Source organism: Gastrolobium bilobum, unplaced genomic scaffold (genome assembly GCF_033153095.1).
Source record: "Gastrolobium bilobum isolate Gb01-03AN ecotype WA unplaced genomic scaffold, APGP_CSIRO_Gbil_v1 utg3150, whole genome shotgun sequence".
Lineage (NCBI taxonomy): Eukaryota > Viridiplantae > Streptophyta > Magnoliopsida > Fabales > Fabaceae > Gastrolobium > Gastrolobium bilobum.
Genome location: NW_026897600.1, coordinates 89457 through 111042, shown reverse-complemented (window position 1 = coordinate 111042; position 21586 = coordinate 89457). Strand labels below are relative to the sequence as shown.

The window sequence follows — 21586 nt, the reverse complement described above, 5'->3', positions numbered from 1 at the left end:
ATTAATCGGCACAATATGTTTACTAACTTTCGTCTCTTTTAGGAATATGTTTGTCATTTTACTTAAAATGTGACAAATTCATTTCCTTTAAAATGACATATACTTCTCTCCTTTTGAAATTAAAAAATATATAAAAATTGTTTACCAAAAAAATTATTTAAAGTAAACTATAATTTATAATGAGGAGGTGATAAAAGTTTACAACAATAAATCAATTATTAGTCTCTAGGACATTTACTTTAGTTTTCTAATAAAATAAACATTTTAATTTTATCAATTTCGTCATTACATTGCAGAGCATACCACCAATATTACATCGACACTTCAAAAAACTTGAAGTATTGTGTCCGACACTCCCTGACATCCCGATACTCTCACACGCTTTAACATTTATAATATTTAAAATTTCATTACATATCATGAAAAAAAATAATCGAAATTTTACCAAACTGATATAATAAAAATTAAAATGGATACCGAATAAATTTCATTGAAGTGTATAAGATGTTTTTAATTTGAAAATATAATAGTAAATGTTTATATCTTATGTTTCTTTGTAAAATTAATGGGTATCATAAGTTTAGTTTCATTTTTTTGTTAAATTATTGATATTAAATATAATATAAATACATAAATTAAAAATATTATAATATCAATACATGTACTAGTGTGTCAAAATTTAATAATTTTTAAAATTAACTTGATCTCATGTCATATCGCATCCCGTGTTGGTGCATCATAGCATACCACTTCTAAACTTGATCACCAAAACGGATCAAGGGCACTCAGAAGTTCAAACCCAGCTTAAATTAAGCATTCACCTCTCATCTTGCAATCAAATTAGAGAAGGAAAAGTGAAGATATGGGATCAGAAACCCGTCTAAAGCTTCCTGTCATTGACGTTACTAACCTCAGCTTGGAAGTCAACGGTCCAAAGTGGGAGGCAGTGAAATCCCAAGTCTACGAGGCAGTAGTAGAGTATGGTTGCTTTGAAGCAATTTATGATAAAGTTCCTGCAGACCTTCTCAAAGCCATGTTTGCTGCTATAAAGGAGCTATTTGATCTCCCTCTACAAACCAAACAACTAAATGTGTCTGAGAAGCCATATCATGGTTATATGGGGCAAAATCCTTTGGTCCCACTTTATGAGAGCATGGGCATTGATGATGCAAATGTCTATGAGAAAGTAGACTACGTGACCAACACTTGGTGGCCTAATGGAAACCCAAGTTTTAGGCACGTACTCATTATAATTTCATGTAGTTTATTATATAAACTTATATATCTCTTTGCCTCTTAACTTTATTTGACTTTTCATTTGGCAGCAAAACTATACAATCCTACTCTGAGCAGCTATCAGAGTTAGATCAGATTACTAGGAAGATGATTTTGGAGAGCTTGGGTGTTGAAAAGTACTTGGAGGAGCACGTGAACATATCCAATTATGTTCTCAGGGTTATGAAATACGAAAGTCCTCAAAATAATGACACAAAGGTCGGACTCAGCGAGCACACAGACAAGAGTATAATCACCATATTGTATCAAAATGAAGTGGAGGGTTTAGAGGTTATGACCAAAGATGAAAAATGGATAACCTACAAGCCTTCCCCGAACAGTTTCGTTGTTATGATTGGTGACTCATTCCATGTAAATTCTAGAGTAAAGACCTAAATTGGTCCCTGACAAAAAACTTGGTGCCCAAATTAGTCCCTCACAAAAATAAACTCGTTAGATAGTCCCCAACAAAGTGAAACAGGACCCACGTTAGTCCTTCTGTCAATCCAAAACTAACGGTGTCAATGACGGTGATGACGTGTCACGTTAAGTGACATGCTGGAGGCCACGTGGGTTGAGGAACGACGTCGTTTTGAGAGACTCATCCATGTTGGTCAGTATGGTCCCTAACAGTTTTAACAAAGAAGACCAGTATGGTCCCTAACATTTTTATCGGGGTCCTTTTTAGTCCCTGCTAAAGTTCTGTTAACACCAGTGCCACCATTTGCTATTAACACACCAGCAATGTCATTTCCCCTTGTACATGCTGATATTAGTCATGCATAACACAATCAACTTCTGCATAATTCACACCATGACATTCTTAGTTTAGTCTTTATACATTGTTCCCATTCTTTTTTTTATCTCCATCGAGTTTATACAACATTTTGGGCCAATAAACATAACTTCAAATACATAAGCCATGCTACATACATTGCATGAACAACAATTTATTACACCAGCATGGCTTATGTATTTGCTGGTGTAATGTTGGATTGTTGAGATTTGCTGAGATACATACATTGTTGTTCATTACACAATAACTTCAAATTGTGTAATGATGTTTGAGTTTGAAGCATTCTTTTGATGTCTGTTACAACTTACAAGCTGACGTTGTAATTTTCCAAGTCTATGCCCCCAAAAGAAAAAAGAAAAATAAAAAAGTAAAGAAAAGAAAACTGCCATTAGAAAAAGCCTCACAGTATCTCACTTGGGGGAAGCACGTGCTCCATGATAGACCCTGTCATGTGACCTTCTCTGCTCCTTGTTTCCCTTCATCTCTTTCTTTCTCTCTCTCTCTCTCTCTCTCTCTCTCTCTCTCTCACATACACACACTTCATTCTCCTCTTTTAAACACCTTTTTTGGTTTTGGCCTTTTTCATCATTCTCTCTCTTTCTTTTCTGTGTTTCCGTCGCTGCAACAAGCAACAGTAGAAGTGACTCAATCACTTGTAGCACGGGAAACCCCAACATTTTCGGTTTTAAAACACTGAACCAACACTCTTCTGGTCCTGCTTCTGACCCTTCTCACGTTATATATAGTGGCTCTATAGAATCTAGTGTTGTACTCTTCTACCTTCGTTTCTATGTAGACAACACACTTTATATATATCATATAGACATATACCATAACCATATTAATCATAACCATGGGTTGCTTACACTCCAAAACCACTCATCTCAACTCTCCTGAAGACCTTTCCACCGCCTTACCCGACTCCAAGAAACCCGATCCAGGTACCCTCTTCACTCTTGACCTTTTCTTTGGTACTTCTTTTATTTTTCATAGCCTTGTAATGAGCAACAACATGCTCTTGTGTTTCCCTTCTTGGATTTTGACCTTGTTTTGGGTTTGAAGTTATGGTGGGAGTGTTCTCCAATGATGTTGTTGAGTAGAACTGTTTTTTTTTTTTGGTTGGGTTTATTTGTTTTGCTAGTCCTACATGGGGATGGTTCTGTTCCTCTTGTTTTATTGTTGGTTTGAAAAAAGTTTTGCTTTTTAGTTTTTGTTTTGATTTGGTGTTTGGTTTTCTGGTTTTGAAGGTAATGGTGGGGATGATGTTGATCAAGAGTGTCAGGTTCCAACATTTAAAGAGTACATGCAATGTATGTATGTAGCAAGGTGTAATGGGAATACATACAATTCATTACAACAATTCATAACTTCTGTAATATATTTTCTCATGTGGATTTGCTGGTGTAATGAATTGTTGTTCACGCAATGTATGTAGCATGGCTTATGTATTTGAAGTTATGTTTATTGGCACAAAATGTTGTATAAACTCGATGGAGATAAAAAAAGAAATGGGAACAATGTATAAAGACTAAACTAAGAATGTCATGGTGTGAATTATGCAGAAGTTGATTGTGTTATGCATGACTAATATCAGCATGTATAAAGGGAAATGACATTGCTGGTGTGTTAATAGCAAATGGTGGCACTGGTGTTAACAGAACTTTAGCAGGGACTAAAAAGGACCCCGATAAAAATGTTAGGGACCATACTGGTCCCCTTTGTTAAAACTGTTAGAGACCATACTGACCAACGTGGATGAGTCTCTCAAAACGACGTTGTTCCTCAACCCACGTGGCCTCCAGCTTGTCACTTAACATGACACGTCATCACCGTAATTGACACCGTTAGTTTTGGATTGACAGAAGGACTAACGTGGGTCTTGTTTCACTTTGTTGGGGACTATCTAACGAGTTTATTTTGTGAGGGACTAATTTGGGCACCGAGTTTTTTGTCAGGGACCAATTTGGGTCTTTACTCTAAATTCTATTCCCCACTTGTCATTATTAAAAAACCGTAGAACATACTAATTGTTAAAATCATTATTATTATAGAATGATATTTGTTAGAGATATATAAAACCAATAATATAACATCACTCACCAGCTTAAATTTTGGATTGAATTGGTTCTTTGCATGTTATCAGAGTCTCGTGTCCCGAGTTCGATCCTCGCCGCCTCCCTCCCATTTTCTTTGTGAAATTTCTTAATATAGGTAGGTTGAGCCTGATGCATCATCCTCTTTTCAAGTCCAATAGAGCCATTAATGTAGCCTTACCCATCAGCTTAAACTTTTGAGTTGAATTAATTCTTTACAATATTGAAGATTTATCTTTTATGAGGTTGTGATATGAATTTTGCAGGCATGGTCAAACGGCAGGGTGTATCCGCCGTTTCACAGAGTGATGATGAGTGGGAATGAGGCAAGGTACTCTGTAGGGCTGTTCTCTACTCCCAAAGGAGGGAACCTTGTAAAAGCCCCAGAGGAGCTGGTGGACGAGGAGCACCCTCTTCTCTTCAAGCCTTTTGATCCTATTGAATTCTTCAATTATCTTTACTCTAAAAAATGCCAGGGAGATCAGAGTCCTCTGCACACTTTCTGTGGTGTTTGAGCTGTTCATTGGAGTAAACTTTCAGTATTCATGGACTTGGGAATAAAGAAGTGGGTGGAGTAATGAAAATTTATCCACTGTGTACCATTTCAATGTTGTGTGTTCATATGTGGGATTGATATAGTCATAAAAGGTTTAGATAGTTTGCATGAAATTATAAATTCAAATCTCAATGTCACAATTGTATAAAAATAAAATAAAAAAAATCCGCTTATGTGTTTTTTTGCAGTGAATTTCTTCAATTGAATTGCAAATGGCAACATTATTTAGTGATCTGAATCAGCCTTTCATATTTCTTATTTTGACAAAAAAACGCATACAGTGCCTTCTAGGGAGGAGTTATTTTATAATATTATTAGGAAGATGATTTTGGAGAGTTGGGATATTGAACAATATTTGGGACTCAACTAGATTATCGTTACTTGGGGTAATGCATACAAAGCCACCAAAACAAAGAAATGAGGCTAAAAGGTCATATTTACCAAAAGTCAAATTCCCAAAATAACAAAAATCTTCTTCGTGTAGTCTGTAGCACTCTTTTCAATCCCAAATGGAGAGCACGTCATAAAATTCCATAAACCAAGGTGGATGGGAGCACCTTCTGCAATATATTGAGTTGGAGAAATTGTGATAGACTACAAGACTCAAATTCTCTGTTTCTAAATAAAATTACTCACGCATGTCTAATTTTTTTTTAATTAGCAGTATTTTATCAGAACATAGTTGAAGACTTGAAGATATAAAGGACATGCTATATAAAGGACAGTGTAATAATTTAGGTTCTCAGATCGTATTTGAATTAATATGAATTTGACATAATACAAAAAATAAAATAAAATAAATAATAATAATAATCAAAACACGATACAAATAAAATTCCATACACCAACATAACTCCTTACTATACTCGTGGAAACAAAACGAATAATCTATTAATTTTACTTTTTGAATGAAAATTACATAAATAACTTAAACTTAACAATTAAAATTGAGTTAATATATAATATAATTATTATGAACTCATAAAAAGGGTTTATACTCTGAAAGGCCCAAAAAGAGAAAGTTAAGACAAATAAAGTAAAGTATCAATTAACGATGCTAATACTAATACGGCGGCAACAAACCTAAACGCGGGCCCTCAGAAGAGTTACCTAAAGTCCAAAATTCCAATACCCATAATTAAACCTTATAAATAAGAGGTAAAACTTACATGTATGATTCATTCTCTCTCTATTACTATTATGCTGTCAGTGTGCACACACATCACCTTTTAGGCTAACGTCATTATTGTCAGTTATGTGCTAAACTCAAAGGTATATAATTCATAGATATTCAAGAGAGTCCATTGGGCTTAAAGAATGGATGATGCATCAGGCTCAGCTAATCTGTGCTAAGAAATTCCATAAAAGGAAGTGAGGGGTGAGGATCCAACCCGAGAAGTGATGCTCTGATACCATATAAAAAATTAATTAAATTCAAAAGCTTAATCTATTGAGTGAGGACATTTTTAATGATTTATAATATACTCTAACAACATCTCCGTCCTTAGAAAAAACAATAACTATTTAATTTAAACGAGTAAACTAATACGAATATAACACGAGTTTTTTTATTAATATAAACAAGACACCACAATGAATACGAGTTAACATAAATATGAAAATTCTGTATCAGTGTTTGAATCGTATTGACTTGTTGGAACTTGACACCTCAAGTACAATGCATATATTATACTTCTATTCATTATGTGTTCTAAAATTATGGAGGTCCAAAACATTTCCCATACAAAACTAGACTTATCCACAAATAAACACACAACCACAATGCAACAAAATCAAGTTGAGGAATTACAATTTACAAGTGCCGGCTATTGGATTAAATCAATCCCTCAACCCTCAACCTATTGTAACGATTAAAGCAATCACATGCACACACTTTAAAGTAAAGGAAAGAATGAGAGAAAAATGAGACACTATTTATCGTGATTCAATCAACGTGAGGCTACATCCATAAATCATTTTATTATATCGGTATTCAATTACGAGAAAATATAAAAAAAGCTTATAAAATCCTAAACCGCATTAATATTAACAAGTCCAAGCTCATACTACTAAACAAGGGAATTATAAAGAAACTATGATGCACCGACACTGACATGGGATACGACACGACATGCCGACACGTTAATTTTTAAAAATGTCATATTTCGACATATTGGGACACGTTTTAATATTAAATAATATTTTTAATATATATAATATAATTTATATTTAATACATAACAGCTCATAATAAGACATATAACCAATTAAATATTCAAATTTCATAACATAAATATAAACAAAAATAATTTTTCGTACCTTGTTAATTTTTCATATCAAATATAATAACAGAAAAAATTTGATTTATAAATTATTATTTTTATTTTTAGTTAATAAAATAAAATTAAGAAGTAAAAAAAAAATGTGTCATATGTGTGTCAGAATATTGACCGCGTTGTGGAAAAAATTGACTACGTGTCAAAAAAATATATCAGAGTGTTAATCGCATGTCCCAAAATATTGACTGCATGTCGTAACGTGTGGATGTACAACACGCATCTTTTGAAAAAAAGTAGCGTGTCCCTGATTTGTTGTAAAGAAACTCAAGACCTAAAAAAAAGTACAATGCTTCAATGAACATGAAGGTGCTGACTCTTAACCATTTGACTTTATTTGCATCAGTGAGGTCGAATAGATGTAAAGTACAGGCAATACTTAACCCAAATTGGAGCTCATTTTCCATACAGGGAAGTACACACTCCTTTCTTTAAAATAAAAAAAATATGGGATATTGATGAAAATAAATATAAAGACAAAATAGTATAAAAGTATTATTTTTTATCATATTTAGCAAAAGATATACTGACTATAAATTGATCCTGCAAGTCCTTTCACTCACTATACAATAATAGAATTCACATCTTCTTTTCGAGATTGCTGCGTTACATTTTATAAATTACAACTGAATACAAGTCAAATTTCCAAAAAAAAAAAAAAAGAGAGAGAAAGCTCATCGAGCTCTGTATACTTTTTTTTTTTTTTGGTAAACTGCTCTCCATACTTTCTATTAGCAAATCATATTTCATATGTCGTATGAATAGACAACACAATTGAACAATTAAATACATATGCAAATTTAATAATTAATCATGTTTGGAGGAATGGATAAATTAAGGCTGAATTCATCCTGTCACCAATCTCAGTTATATTGTCTAATATATTATCCATTGAAAATAATTGGACGGCAATTGATTAATTTCAAGTGGTCCAGACGCTAACTTGTACACTAATACAGAATATCAAAATCAAACAAAAGTGTTTCACCAAAGGAAAATATTATATTTACAAATTTTTGCTTACAAACTCAACTATGTATTATGAGTAGTATATGGATTCAAGAGTGTACTACTTATAGTACATAATTGAATTTGTAAAAATTTATAAACAAAAAACTTCTAAATATAATTCACTTCTTCACCAAAATAAAAAACCAACAGAAGTATGCTTCGCTTTCTTTAATTCAGTTTTTAATATTTTACTAAGGAGACGTTTGATACAAGAGAAATTTTTTTTTACTCAAGAAACACAATTTCAGGGAGTATGGTGGGGGAAAATGAGTTTTTTGAAAATATTACTAAAAAATTGTTTGATAGGCTAAAATATTACCGAGATTATTTGCTCAAGTTTACTAAGTCTACGTTTGGTTTATTATTAAATATTATTGAGAATATGAGATAATTTTACAAAAATAAACTTAATAAAAATTATTCAGTCTCAACTCTCTCTCTCTCAGTATCTTAATTTATCGATGAGTATACCGGTGCTAAATTTGGGGAGTATCACTATTATGCATGAGAATCACAAGCCAAAGAAAAACCGGCAAACAACCACGGGCAGAGAAGCAATCAGCCGTAAGGGAAAATTTTGGGGAGTCAATACTCCTTCAAATCCATCAAAAAATTGGATCAAACATGCAAACAACATCAGATCCGAAAAATATGAGACTTGGGTTCCACCCAGTGCCAATCAAAATGATAACGGTGAAGAGAAAAACAACACAAATGAACTAACAAATATAGAACAACACATCCCAACCATGTGGGAGAACCGTGACCTTCACATAGTGTTTATCCTCAGCGGCACATATCAGATTCAAAGCCTTCATCAAGAGCAACCCATCCATCAAGAGATGAATGCGGTGAACGGATCGTTTGTTGGCGTAACATGGGTACACCCATAAGCTGAAGAAAGCAAAGTACACGATGGAGAAGATGAAGAATCATGACGGAAGCTTCCGTTCTGAAAGAGCTGAAAGAGAAAGAAGAGAGAGAAAGAGAAAAACGGCGTGAAGCAACAAAGAGGGTATATTTCTCTGAAAATTCAGTCCGGTGGTGTTTGGTTTGGAGCTTTTAGAAACACCATGTTTGTTTCAACATATTTTCACCAAAAATCTATCTATCCAATTTGTATGGATTTATGAGAAACATAAATATCCGCACTGTTTAGAAACCAGTTTGAAGGTGGGATTTTTTGGAAAACCGGTTATCTCATTTTTAATGCACTGTTGATTTCATAAAAGTTACTTAATTTTCCCAGTAAAGTTTTTCCCCACCAAACAACTTTTTTTTACATTTTTCTACCTATCTCACTTTCCAATCATTTCTCTATCTATTACATTTCCCTACTATTCCAAAAAAATTTCCTCAACCAAACGCCTCCTTAATATAAATCAAAATCCTGGGAATAAAATTTTTCCAGATAAATTTTTACTCTTCTTATACCACACGTGGGAAAATAAGTTTTTCAATCCCACTTTCACAGGATTCCAAAATAATCTCATGTACCAAACAACACTTAAATGGTCCTCCATGATTCAATCTTCGATTGTCAAGTTCTAAAACTTCCAAAGATTCCATGGGTTGACTCAAATAAATAAATTATCATAATTCATAATGAGAAGGAATTAGATATATATATATATATATATATATATATATATATATATATATATATATATATATATATATGGGACAGGATCAACTTACACCGGTGTAAGAATAATAAATTTTACACCAAATCTTAACCGTTGATTTCCATGCATCCAATGGTTGAGATTTATTTGGAATTAAAAATTAATTAATGAGTGAGACCTAATAAATCTTAACCGTTAGATGTAGAAAATCAATGATTAAGATTTGGTGTAAGATTTATTATTCTTACACCGGTGTAAGATGATCCTGCCCCTATATATATATATATATATATATATATGATTTGTTATGTGATTGAATCTAAGATTTGGTGTGGTCACAGAATTATAACTATGTACCACGGGTAGTACATAGTTATAATATTAAAATTGTGTTCTTTTCTCTCTCTTCAGAAATTTGACTATGTACTATGGATAGTACATAATTATAATATTAAAGTTATTTTCTCTCTCTCCTACGTCACTCGACAACTATCCAAAAAGTTACTTAGGAGAGAGAAAAAAATACAATTTTAATATTATAACTATGTACTACCCGTAGTACATAGTCAAATACAGTATCTAATGGACGTCCAGCAAATAAATTTGGAGAATCATAATCATACAAAGTTGGGTGATAGCATTAAATACAGGGAATCATAACCAATCAATGTGTAAGATTTATTGTTGGACGTCCAGCAATATCTACTTAGTTTATTATTCAAAAGATTTTACATATAGTTTATTATTTTATTTAGCCAGTTTATATCTACTTACTTAGCTTTATAACTTTTTCTGTATGTATATATAATTTTTTTCTGACACAATAAAAATAGTTTTTACTTTCCCTTTCTCTTCGTTGTTTTCATCTCTTTTCTATCAGAACTTAGCTATGTAATATAGTATCAAAAATCTATCCTTAGAAATTATAGTGACGTCGATTATGCTCGACGGTTTATCTCGGGCTATTGTATGTTCCTTAGTGGAAATTTAGTAACATGGAGAAATAAAAAGCAAAATGTAGTTGCTAGGTCGAGTGCAAAGGCAGAATTTCAAGTCATGGCCCAAGGTATTTGTAAATTGCTATGGTTGAAAATTGTTTTAGATGATCTCAAAATAAAATGTGAAGAACCTGCAATGTAGTTATTTTGTGATAATAAGTCAGTCATTGCTATAACACATAATCCTATTCAACATGACCGAACAAAACATATTGAGATCGACTGCCACTTCATCAAAGAGAAGCTAGATAGTGGATTGTCACTACTCCATCCTTCTCGTCGCCAACTAGTTAATGTCTTCAGCAAGGGACTTCCCTTTGACAAATTTAATGAACTTACTTATAAACTAAGAATGATAAATATGTGTTCCTAAGCTTGATGGGGAGTGTTGTAAATATGAAATATTTGTTATTATTTGTTTTATTTTTTAGTCAGATTATGTTATTATTTGTTTCCTTTTGTAGTGAGATTATGTTTTCTTATTTCTTAGTATTTGAGTTTATTCTTTTAGGCTTGTTAATTTCTCTATAAATATTGTAACACTTTGTACCTTTTTTTAGATCACAGCAATAACATTTTTCTTTCAAGTTATCTATTACAAAAATACAAATTCTCACTATCAAGAACCTTAGGTTTTGTTTGGAAGTTAGTTTTAAGAGGGAAAAGAAAGATAGGGGGTTTATTAATCTCTTTCCTTGTTTGTGAGTTTAAAAAAATGGAGGAAGAGAATTGGAGATTTTTGTAAATTCCTCCGAATCCTTCTCAACCTTAAAATTAAAGTTCCTCCAATTTGGGAGGTTTGAGGGGAGAAATATTAAAAATTACTTATCTACCCTTAGCATTAAAATGTGAAAACTACATAAATATTAATCATTTTTAAATGTGACATTATTAGAAAAGTCTCAAATACTAGAAGAATTTATCGATGGAAAATATTTTGTCAAATATAGTGATGAATTTTTTGGAGAAAATCATATTATGTCGAAAAGAGAGATGAAATTTTTTTCCATCGAAAGTAAAGACGGAATTAGAGACGGAAAAAGATTTTGCCTTAATCACTGACATAAATTTTTTACGAAAACAAATTCAGTCAAAATGCTTGATAGAATCAAAATTTCGTCAACACTTTCAACAAAAATATTTTCGTCAAAAATTTTGATGAAAAATATTTCCATCGAAGAGTTTAGACGTAAAACAATTCTATCAAAAAAACTTACCAAAAATATTTCCATCAAAATTTTCAACGGAAAACATTCCCAGCACAAATATATGACTAAAAATATTTTTGTAAAAAAATTTGAGGGAAATTTTATTTTCGGTCAAAAATCTTTACGGAATTTAAATTTCGTAAAAATATTTCACAAAAACACATATTCATCGAAATTTTAGACAAAAAATATTTCCATCAAAATTTTCAACGAAACATATTTTCATCGAAAATTTTTGACGAAAAATATTTCTGTAAAATATTTTGACGAAAAAAAATTTCATCAAAATTCTTTACGGAGTCTAAATTCCATCGAAAGTTTTCGACAGGAAATTTTTGTCAACTTTTTTGACAAAAAAATTTTCGTTAAAATTTTTGACGAAACACAAAAAAATTTTGACGGAAAATATTTCTGTCAAAATTTTCGATAAAAAGTGTTTCCATCAAAATTTTCAATGGATAATATTTCTGTCAAAATATTTCTGTAAAAAATTTGACGAAAAATATTTCGTTAAAAAATTTCGTCGCAAAAAATATTTCGTCAAAATTCTTTATGGAATCTAAATTCTATCGAAAGTTGTAAATGAAACATTTCCCTGAAAATATTTGTCAAAAAAATTTTCATCAAAATTTTTGTCAAAACAAATTTCCATCGAAAATTTTGGAAGGAAAACATTCCGTCAAAATTCTTGACGGAATTCTTTTTCCGTCAAAACTTTGAATAGAATTTTTTCCTTTGAAAATATTTAAGAAATCATTTTCATCAAAACTTTTGTTGGAGACTAAATTTCGACAAAAAAATTACTTTTGTAAAAATTTTCATCGAATAAAATATTTCGTCACCTTTCAACAAAAAGTATTCCAATGAAAAATAATACGTTGGCGAAATTTTTGTCGTTTCCAATGTAGAAATTTCGTTGTAAATATGAACTTTTTTAATTGTGTGAAAAGTACATAAATAATTTTGTTAAAAATTTTCAATTAATATAATTTATAAAATATAAAAGTTATATTAATTTTTAAAAATGGTAAAATTGTAAAATGGTAAAAATATTTCACTAACCCTCCATTTTTCTCCCTTATCATTTTTTTAACTCCCAAACAAAAAAAGTGAATACCCTTCAATTTTCTTTCCTTCCTTTCCCTCACTCCCCCTTGGTTCCCCTTCCTCCTTTCCCCCCAAACTCCCAAACAAAGCCTTTTTGATATGTAAATTAAAAGTCAACCTTATTATTGGTTGTACATTTCAGCCACGAGAATACCCCCTAAGAATTGGTTTTAATAAATTATACCTCATCAACAATGTCGTCAGTGCAATGTACAGCATACCTATTATTAGGGGTGTGCATGGATCAGGTTGGGTCAGGTTTTTGTGCCGACAAAACCTAACTTGGTTTTTATAGGTCATATATTTTGACTCGACCTGCTTTAATATGATCCAAGTCAGGTCTGACTTGGTTTGGATTTTTTTGAACTAGTTCAGAACCGGATCGGATCTGACCTGACTTGGTTTCTGAAGTGGGTCTGACTTGGTTTCTGAAGTGGGTCAAATCCGACCTGACCCATTTTTGACTTGGTTTCGTCACAAAATTTCATCGAAATTTCTACGTTGCAAATGACAAAAATTTCGTCACAAAATTATTTTTTCGTTGGAATACTTGTTGTCCAAAAACGACGAAATTTTTTCTCTAATGAAAATTTTTACAAAAATAAATTTTCTATCGAAATTTAGTTTTCGTCAAAAGTTTTGATAAAAATGATTTCCTACATCAAATGTTTTAAACGAAAAAAGAATTCCGTCAAAAATTTTGACGAAATGTTTTTCGTTGAAAATTTCGATAGGAATTTGTTCTCACGAAAATTTCGACGGAAAGTGTTTTGAGGGAAATGTTTTATTCGAAACTTTCGACGAAATTTAGATTCTCTAAAGAATTTTGACAGAATATTTTTTCCGTTAAAATTTTTTATCGAAATATTTTTTGTCAAAAATTTTTACGAAATTTTTTGACAGAATTGTATTCCTTTAAAAATTTTGATGGATATATTTTTTATCAAAACACTTGACAAAAATATTAAGTCAAAATTTTTCAATGGAAATGTGTTTTGCTAAAAATTGCGACGAAATTTTTTTTTTGTCAAAATGTTTAATGAAAATATTTTCGTCGAAAACTTTCGCCGAAATTTGAATTCTGTAAAGAATTTTGATAAAAAAAAATTTCGTCAAAAAATTTCGATGGAAATATGTTTCGTCGAAATTTTTGATGAATATATTTTTTTGTGAAATATTTTAACGTAAATTAGATTCCGTAAAAAAATTTGACAAAAACTTTTTGCCGTCAAATTTTTTTACAAAAATATTTTTAGTCACAAATTTTGAGGAAAATATTTTTCGTCAAAAATTTTTGCAAAAAATTTTGATGAAAATATTTTCCATAAAAAGTTTTGACGTAATTGTTTTACGTTAAAAGTTTTCTTTTAATGTAATTGTTTTTTTTTTGTTTTTTTTCACATAATGGGTATGAGTCAAGTTTTGGGTCAATGTGTCATTATTAAACAACTCAAGTCTAAAATTGACCCAAATAAAAGTAGGTGAGTATTTAAATACAATTAAAAAAATAGGTATTTATGGGTCAGGTCAAGGTCAGATCAAGATCAAAGGCAGGGCAAGGTGAACCAATTTTTTTGCACACCCCTACTATTACATAACTTGATCACCTAAATTGATCAAGAACACTCATGAGTTCAAACCCAGCTTTAATTAAGCATTATCCTCCATCTTAGAGAAGGAATAGTGAAGATATGGGTTCAGAAACCACTCTATTGCTTCCGGTCATTGACTTTAATAACCTCAATTTGGAAGTCAACAATCCTGAGTGGGAGGCAGTGAAATCCCAAGTCCACAATGCACTAGTAGAGTATGGTTGCTTCGAATCAATTTTTGATAAAGTTCCTTTAGACCTTCGCAAAGCCGTATTTGCTACAACGTAAGAGCTTTTTGATCCCACTTTATGAGAGCATGGGCATTGACATTTGACAATGTAGATGTCTCTTGAGGAAGTAGAAAGCATGACAAACATATTACATACCAACAGTTGAACATAATAATAGTTATTATTATTAAGGAAAAAGTATCTCTCCAGTTACTGGAGATAAAGTTATCTTTAGTGAGCTCAAAACGACGGCGTTTTAAGTTATAAGATTAAAAAATTATAATGATAAAGACTAATATATCCCTGCAATATATTAGAATTACAAAAACACCTTGATTTCCGTCCCAAAATGACATCGTTTTGGGCACACCGGATATAACTTTATTTCCAGTCACTTGAGAGATCCTTTACCCTATTCTTAATTAGTGAATGATATTGAAGACTTATCATTTACGAGGTTATCATTTGAATTTTGAGGGCATGATCGAACGGCAGGGTGCATGCGCCGTTTCACAGAGTGATGATAATTGGGAATGAGGCAAGGTATTCTTCGGTAGGGCTGTTCTCTCTCCCCAAAGGAGGGATCATTGTAAAAGCCCCAGAGGAGCTTGGGGACGAGGAACACCCTCTGCTCTTCAAGCCTTTTGATCCTATTGAGTTCTTCAAATATGTTTACCCTAAAAAAAGGCCGTACAAAGAAGTTTTCTCTGCTCATTTACTGTGGTGTTTGAGTTGTCATTGGAGTGAAATAAACAAGTGGGTGAATGTTACATTAGTTGCATATACAACCAAACCACCCCAAAAGCTACCTCATATGATGGCAGTGCCCAAGGTCTTATAAAGACCACATTAGTTCATGTACAATCAATAACATTAGTTCATGTACAATCAATATGGGACTTCTAACATCGTCACCTTCTTTAAGAGCCGATACGTCCACAGCGGTTCTCTTTCCCTTTTGGGAGCCTTTTTGTAGGCTCAACTCTTAATGGGAGTACCAATTGTTACGGACCTTGAGGTCACTATCCCAAAAGTTAGCTCATAGGACGAGAATACTCAAAGCCTTATAAATCTCATATTAATTGCCTATACAATTAATGTGGAATTTGTAATAGTGGAGCACTGAAAATTTATCCACCGCGTGCCATTACAATGTTGTGTGTTCAAATGTTCGCTACACTATTTACCTTTGGCCTTAATAAAAAATTTGTTGTGTGTTTGCTGTGAATTTCTCCAATTGAATTGCAAATCCAAAAAGGACAGATAATGAAACTTGAGAATTAAGTTTTTGGTCCAATACCCGTACGAGAGGTTTCGACAAGAACCTTAATGCAGATCAAAACTGGGGTGTTTAAAAGGATCCTCCACCAATTCAACATCAAAACCGTTTTCATTATTGCAACTAATTTTTGTTGTTACCAAACATCTGTTATTGTTGGGACCAAACACAGACACACATAATAATAATGAAGTAAAAGAAACATAAGAAAATAGAGATATACATAATTTACCCTGATTTACCTCATGGGTGCCAACAAGAATCGTGATATGAATGCGAAAATATGAGTGATACCAATCATTATCCCTCAACGGAGACCATGACGTCCAATCCTTGTAATCTTCAAAAGAAACTCAGTTTTATCATTAGGGTAGTTGCCTAATCCAAAATATAAGTTCTCAACACCATTGTTGCCACGGCATGCCAAGGATAGAACGACTAGTGTAACCGATTCCCGTTGTATATATGGTTATATTCTTACAACAATGGTGTTGAGTTCGGACTAGGCGACTCCGCTAATGATAAAGCTAAAGTTTCAGGTTAGTTAGAGCCAGTGGCGGGTCTAGAAATTTTTTTTATGTCTGCACACTTAGAGCAGCGGTTCGGGGGCAGCGCGCCAGGAGATTTTTTTTAAAGAAAATTTTAACTTAACATAAAAAAAAAAAAAAATCAAGAGTCAACTAAGATGTTACAATAGGAGTTGGGTTGGGTTGGGTTGGACCCATGTTAGTTAAAATCTCGATTTAAATTTGTGATTTTGCAATTTTTTAATCAAAACGATTTCATCAAAATTCCAAACACTTTTACGATTTTATGATTTCTTTTACGTTAGGATTTTACGTTTTACGATTTTTTATCCTCTTCCGATTTTAGGTAAGATCCCGATTTTAACTGCCATGGTTGGACCTATGTTTTCTTTTTTCTTTTTAATCTTCTTAAATTTTTTTTTTTACTTAGACTTTAAATCACTCACTCTTTAAAAAAAAAAAAATCCTTAAACTTTTGCGTGTGCAAGTGCAGACAGAGACATAAACGTGCGTCCACCCCTGGTTAGAGCAGAGGCGTAACCAGTCCTGCAATGAGTCTCCGAGTGTGTATATATGAACAAAGCCTAAAATTTATAGAAGCATATTGAAGGGAATTTGTTACATTATGCTTGGTCAGGAAGCAATGACATTTTAGCCAACCAACTTCGAATAGCATATATTCGTTTTGACAGGAATGAGATTTGGAGGATATATCCATATCTAGTGCTGCATAGTGCAGCCGTGACAATTTTTAACTCTTGATATGTTAATACGATCCTAACACAACCAATGACGTAGAAAATAAAATTTAAGTGCGCGAAATTCTAATGTAAATCTTTCCTTTGAAATTATAATTATTTATATAAAAAAAATGATGCTTACTGTAAATTTTAAAAAGGGAACGAGTATTACATATAGGGGAAGGATATTGTAACAACTAAGTTGTGTTACTACCATGTTACTACCAATCAATCTCACCGTTAGATCGTTTATGTTGATCTAACGGTTATATTTATTTTCATCTTTGTATGATTATGATTCCCCGTATTTAAAGTGAAAGCATTAAATATGGGAAATCATAACCATACAAAGGTGAAAATAAATATAAAGTATTAAATTTGGAAAATCATGATCATACAAAGATGGAAATAAATATAACCGTTAGATCAACATAATCGATCTAACGGTGAGATTGATTGGTAGTAACTTAGTAGTAACACAACTTGATTGTTACAATATCCTTTCCCTTGGATATATGACAAAAAAAAATTAGAAATAATATTCATTTCTAAAGATTTATATTAATTAATTTAAAAGGAAATAAACGTCTTCACTAACCCCCCCCCCCCCCCCCCCCCCCCCCCCCCCCCCCCCCCACAACAAAGAATTTTGAGTTCCTCTCAGTCCATATTTATGTTTCTGTCCAACAAAAACTGACACATAAAAATTCCTTTCTTTTCATTTTTGTGATAAAGTATTTGTGTGCCTAGTGTATTCCTCAATAACCCTAAATAATTATTTATTCATCTCTAATTACTCTACTTTTATTTATTAATTTAAAGTAATTTGAATAATTTTGATTTAAAAAATAAAATTAGCATGTCATGTTTCCCATAAAAAAACTTAGTGTTATATAATGAAAAGTTTAAGTGGGGTTAGACATATTCATGTATAGCTAAACACGATACCAAACCCGAATTGTCAGCCCTTAGCTGTAGATACCTAGTCAATTTTTTTATATATAATGAAAAGTTTAAGTGAGGTTAGACGTATGTATCCTATTAGAATCAAGGAAGACCCCACAACCAATGCTGGACCCAAAAAATATTATTTATGTTTGCAGTGGCTAGAATTCAGGGCAGTGCCTCCGAAATTTTTTTTAAAGAAAATTTAAAAAAAAATAAAAAAGCCTCAATGCGTGATTGTGCGGTCTAGTTGAACATCATGATTGATTCATGATCTAAGGGTGTGAGGTATGATAGAAGGTCGGGAGATATTGCAAAAGATTTGTTAAAAGGGGCTCTTGATCTGCAAGAATCTCTAGTAATGCTTCACAGGGTACAAGAAGCTTCACAACACATGGCTCGTTGAAGAGAAAACAAAATGAGAAACCTAAAAGGAGAAGAATTGATGCAAAGGTGGTTGATAGGATAACACATTCTGATCATTTTGGTGAACAATGCTATCCAATGGGATATCAAAGACCTTGGCCCTCAGCCGATGGTTCTTCAAGTAGTTGCACAGAGGAACTAATTAAGAAAGTGATTAAGGAGAGTCTGGTTAGACAAAGCTATTGCCAAGCACAACCACTGAAGGATTGGATTCAGCGTAAATATTTTAGGACTTTATGTCTGCACTTGCACACAATGGTACAAGCGTAGGTCCGTCAACGCCCACAACTTCCGTCTTTGAGGATTTCCGGAAGGGATTATATATCGCCTATTAACAAAATTCTCATATCGGTTAGCAAGTTTGAACTCACGCTCTTGTTGAGTATGGACCAAACCTTTTAGCTAATTGTGCCCATTTTTATTGGCTGCGGATACCAAGTCATTATGTCCCGCATGTGCATCCAATCTGTTACCACCTTAACATCCTGATCTTAAGAACATCAAAATGGCACGTAAGCAAAGATATGACGAAAAACAATGGACGAGTAAATTACAAGCAATGAAACAAAAGAGGCAAGTGATGTTGAGTGGGAACGAAGAATCCTAGTCTGTGACTCTTTTCAATCCCAAATGGAGGGCACATGATAAAATTCTCCAAACCCAAAAGCACTGGTAGATGGGAGCAACTTCTGCCTAAAGTTAGAGAGGTTGTAATAGTGTAAAGAACCAATTCAAACCAAAAAGTTTAAGTTAGTGGTCAAAACTATATTAATAGTTTTATATATTGCATCAAGCTTAGCATATCTATGATAAGAAATTTCACAAGAGAAAGTGGACGGTGGTGATGATCGAACTCATAACCACTTGGTCAATGAGACTTTGATACCATATAAAATAATAAGAGGCGGAAGAAACAGAATAAATCTGTATATTCTAAAGATATTCTTTCCAACAGATAGATTACAAAACTCAAATTCCTTGTTTCTTAATAAAATACTGTCAAATGAAAGATGTGTTAAATATTTTTGTACATGCTATTTGAATGCTAAGCAACAATTTGCATTTATATGAGATTCTTACTTAGGGCCCGTTTGAATGAACTTTTAAAAAAAATGATTTTTTATGCATTATTTTTTTAAAAGAACTTTTTCTAAAAGATAAATTTATATTAGGGAAAACTTCAAAAAATCCCCTATGAGTTTTCTTAATTATCACTTACCCCCTTTACAAATTTTTTGAATCATTTACACCCTTATTTAGATTTTTTTTATCACTTATCTCCTGACTTAAAGTTTTTTTTTATCATTTTTTTTATCATTTATCCCCTAGGGGATAAATGATAAAAAAAAACTTTAAGTCAGGGGGTAAATGATTCAAAATTTTGGAAGGGGGTAAATTATTTGAATGTTAAAATAAAAAAAGCACTTCTTATATATAAAATTACAATAAATGAGAGATAAAATAGGATAAGGAGAGATAAAATAGGTATAATAAGATGAGGTTAAAATTGTATTTTAAAAATTTATATTATCTTATTTCCAAAAAAAAATTATATTATCTTCTAATTTCTGCTTTTTCAAAAGCAACCAACTACTGGCTAAAAAAAAGCAGCATTTTAACTTTTATTTTAAATTTTGGTTTTTTAAAAAATTGTTATCCAAACATCTAAAAATTCTCTAAAGGACTTTTATTTTAAAAAAAATAACTTTTTTAGGAATAAAAGCACATCCAAACGGGCACTAATTAATGTGGGACTTACTTCACCACTACTTACACTTGAATATTTCCAACATCATGCTCCTTCTAAGGGCGTCAACTTCTGCAGAAGTTTTTTCTCTTCAAATATTAGGGTCATACTAGCCTTCTGCGAAAGCCTCTTCAAATGCATCACCATCTCGATATACTCAGCTCAGCCACATCGTTGGCTCTATTACCACTGATAAGAATGATACGGGGGAGCCCAAAACTCTTTGCATATAATATCTCCATCAATGGGCCAAGTGACAAACCACAGAGTATGCCGACACCACATCTCAGTCCAAAACTCTAAGATGTAGGTTTATGAATCTTTTGCACTTATATGATCCTCACTTAGTTCAATTCTAATGAATGTGAGACTTACTTCACAACTACTCACAGTTAATTATTTCCAACATTATTTCTGTTCATCATGTAGCCTAGAATTATGAAGGGCCCAAAATCTTTCTGAGACAGAACTAGGCTTTTCCATAAATAAACACGCAACTAAACTGCATTAAAATCAAGTTGAGGAATTAGTGCCCTGCCTATTCGATTAAATATATATTTGATTCAACGAGTCCTTTCTCTCACTATGCATTAATCGAATTCCCATGTTCTTTTCAAAATTGCTGCCTTACATTTTATACTAGAAGCTTATATATGATCGATGATTGATGATGCAGTACATCGGTCATCTAGACAGGTTAATAGAGGCTGCTATTAAAATAAAAATAGCAGCTTCTATTAACCTATCTAATACAAATGGATCTGGATCTTTTAATGTGAAAGATTACATGATCATGTCATGTGAGAAATCATAACCATACAAAGGTAGATCAATGGTAATAAAGGAGGACAGAGAAAATATATTAAAATAGGTAGTTACAAAATCATAACCGTTGATTTACCTTTGTATGGTTGTGATTTTCTCACATAACCATGTCATGTTTTTTTTCACATTAGAGGATTCATTTCCAATACAAATACTCCTATTTTACAAAATTCCTAACTGATTGTTGCTTCAAAAAAATTGCAATGGACATCTAGAAAATTCCTTCTTTTTTACTAACTTCTTTGAGGTCACATGGCCTACTAGTTATTTG

General features: G+C 32.3%; 1 protein-coding gene across 1 annotated transcript; it reads left to right on the top strand.

The window, feature by feature from the left end:
• Positions 1-862: 862 nt before the first annotated feature.
• Positions 863-4679, top strand: LOC133308447 (probable 2-oxoglutarate-dependent dioxygenase AOP1). Its single transcript, XM_061509067.1, has 3 exons — positions 863-1236; positions 1326-1647; positions 4431-4679. The coding sequence occupies exons 1-3, from the start codon at positions 863-865 to the stop codon at positions 4677-4679; spliced, it is 945 nt and encodes a 314-aa protein (XP_061365051.1).
• Positions 4680-21586: the final 16907 nt, after the last annotated feature.

Coding starts and splice junctions, on each gene's coding strand:
- LOC133308447 (XM_061509067.1), top strand. CDS start 863: ATGGGATCAGAAACCCGTCTAAAGCTTCCTGTCATTGACGTTACTAAC. Junction 1,237..1,325: donor AATGGAAACCCAAGTTTTAG/GCACGTACTCAT, acceptor TTCATTTGGCAG/CAAAACTATACAATCCTACT. Junction 1,648..4,430: donor TGATTGGTGACTCATTCCAT/GTAAATTCTAGA, acceptor TGAATTTTGCAG/GCATGGTCAAACGGCAGGGT.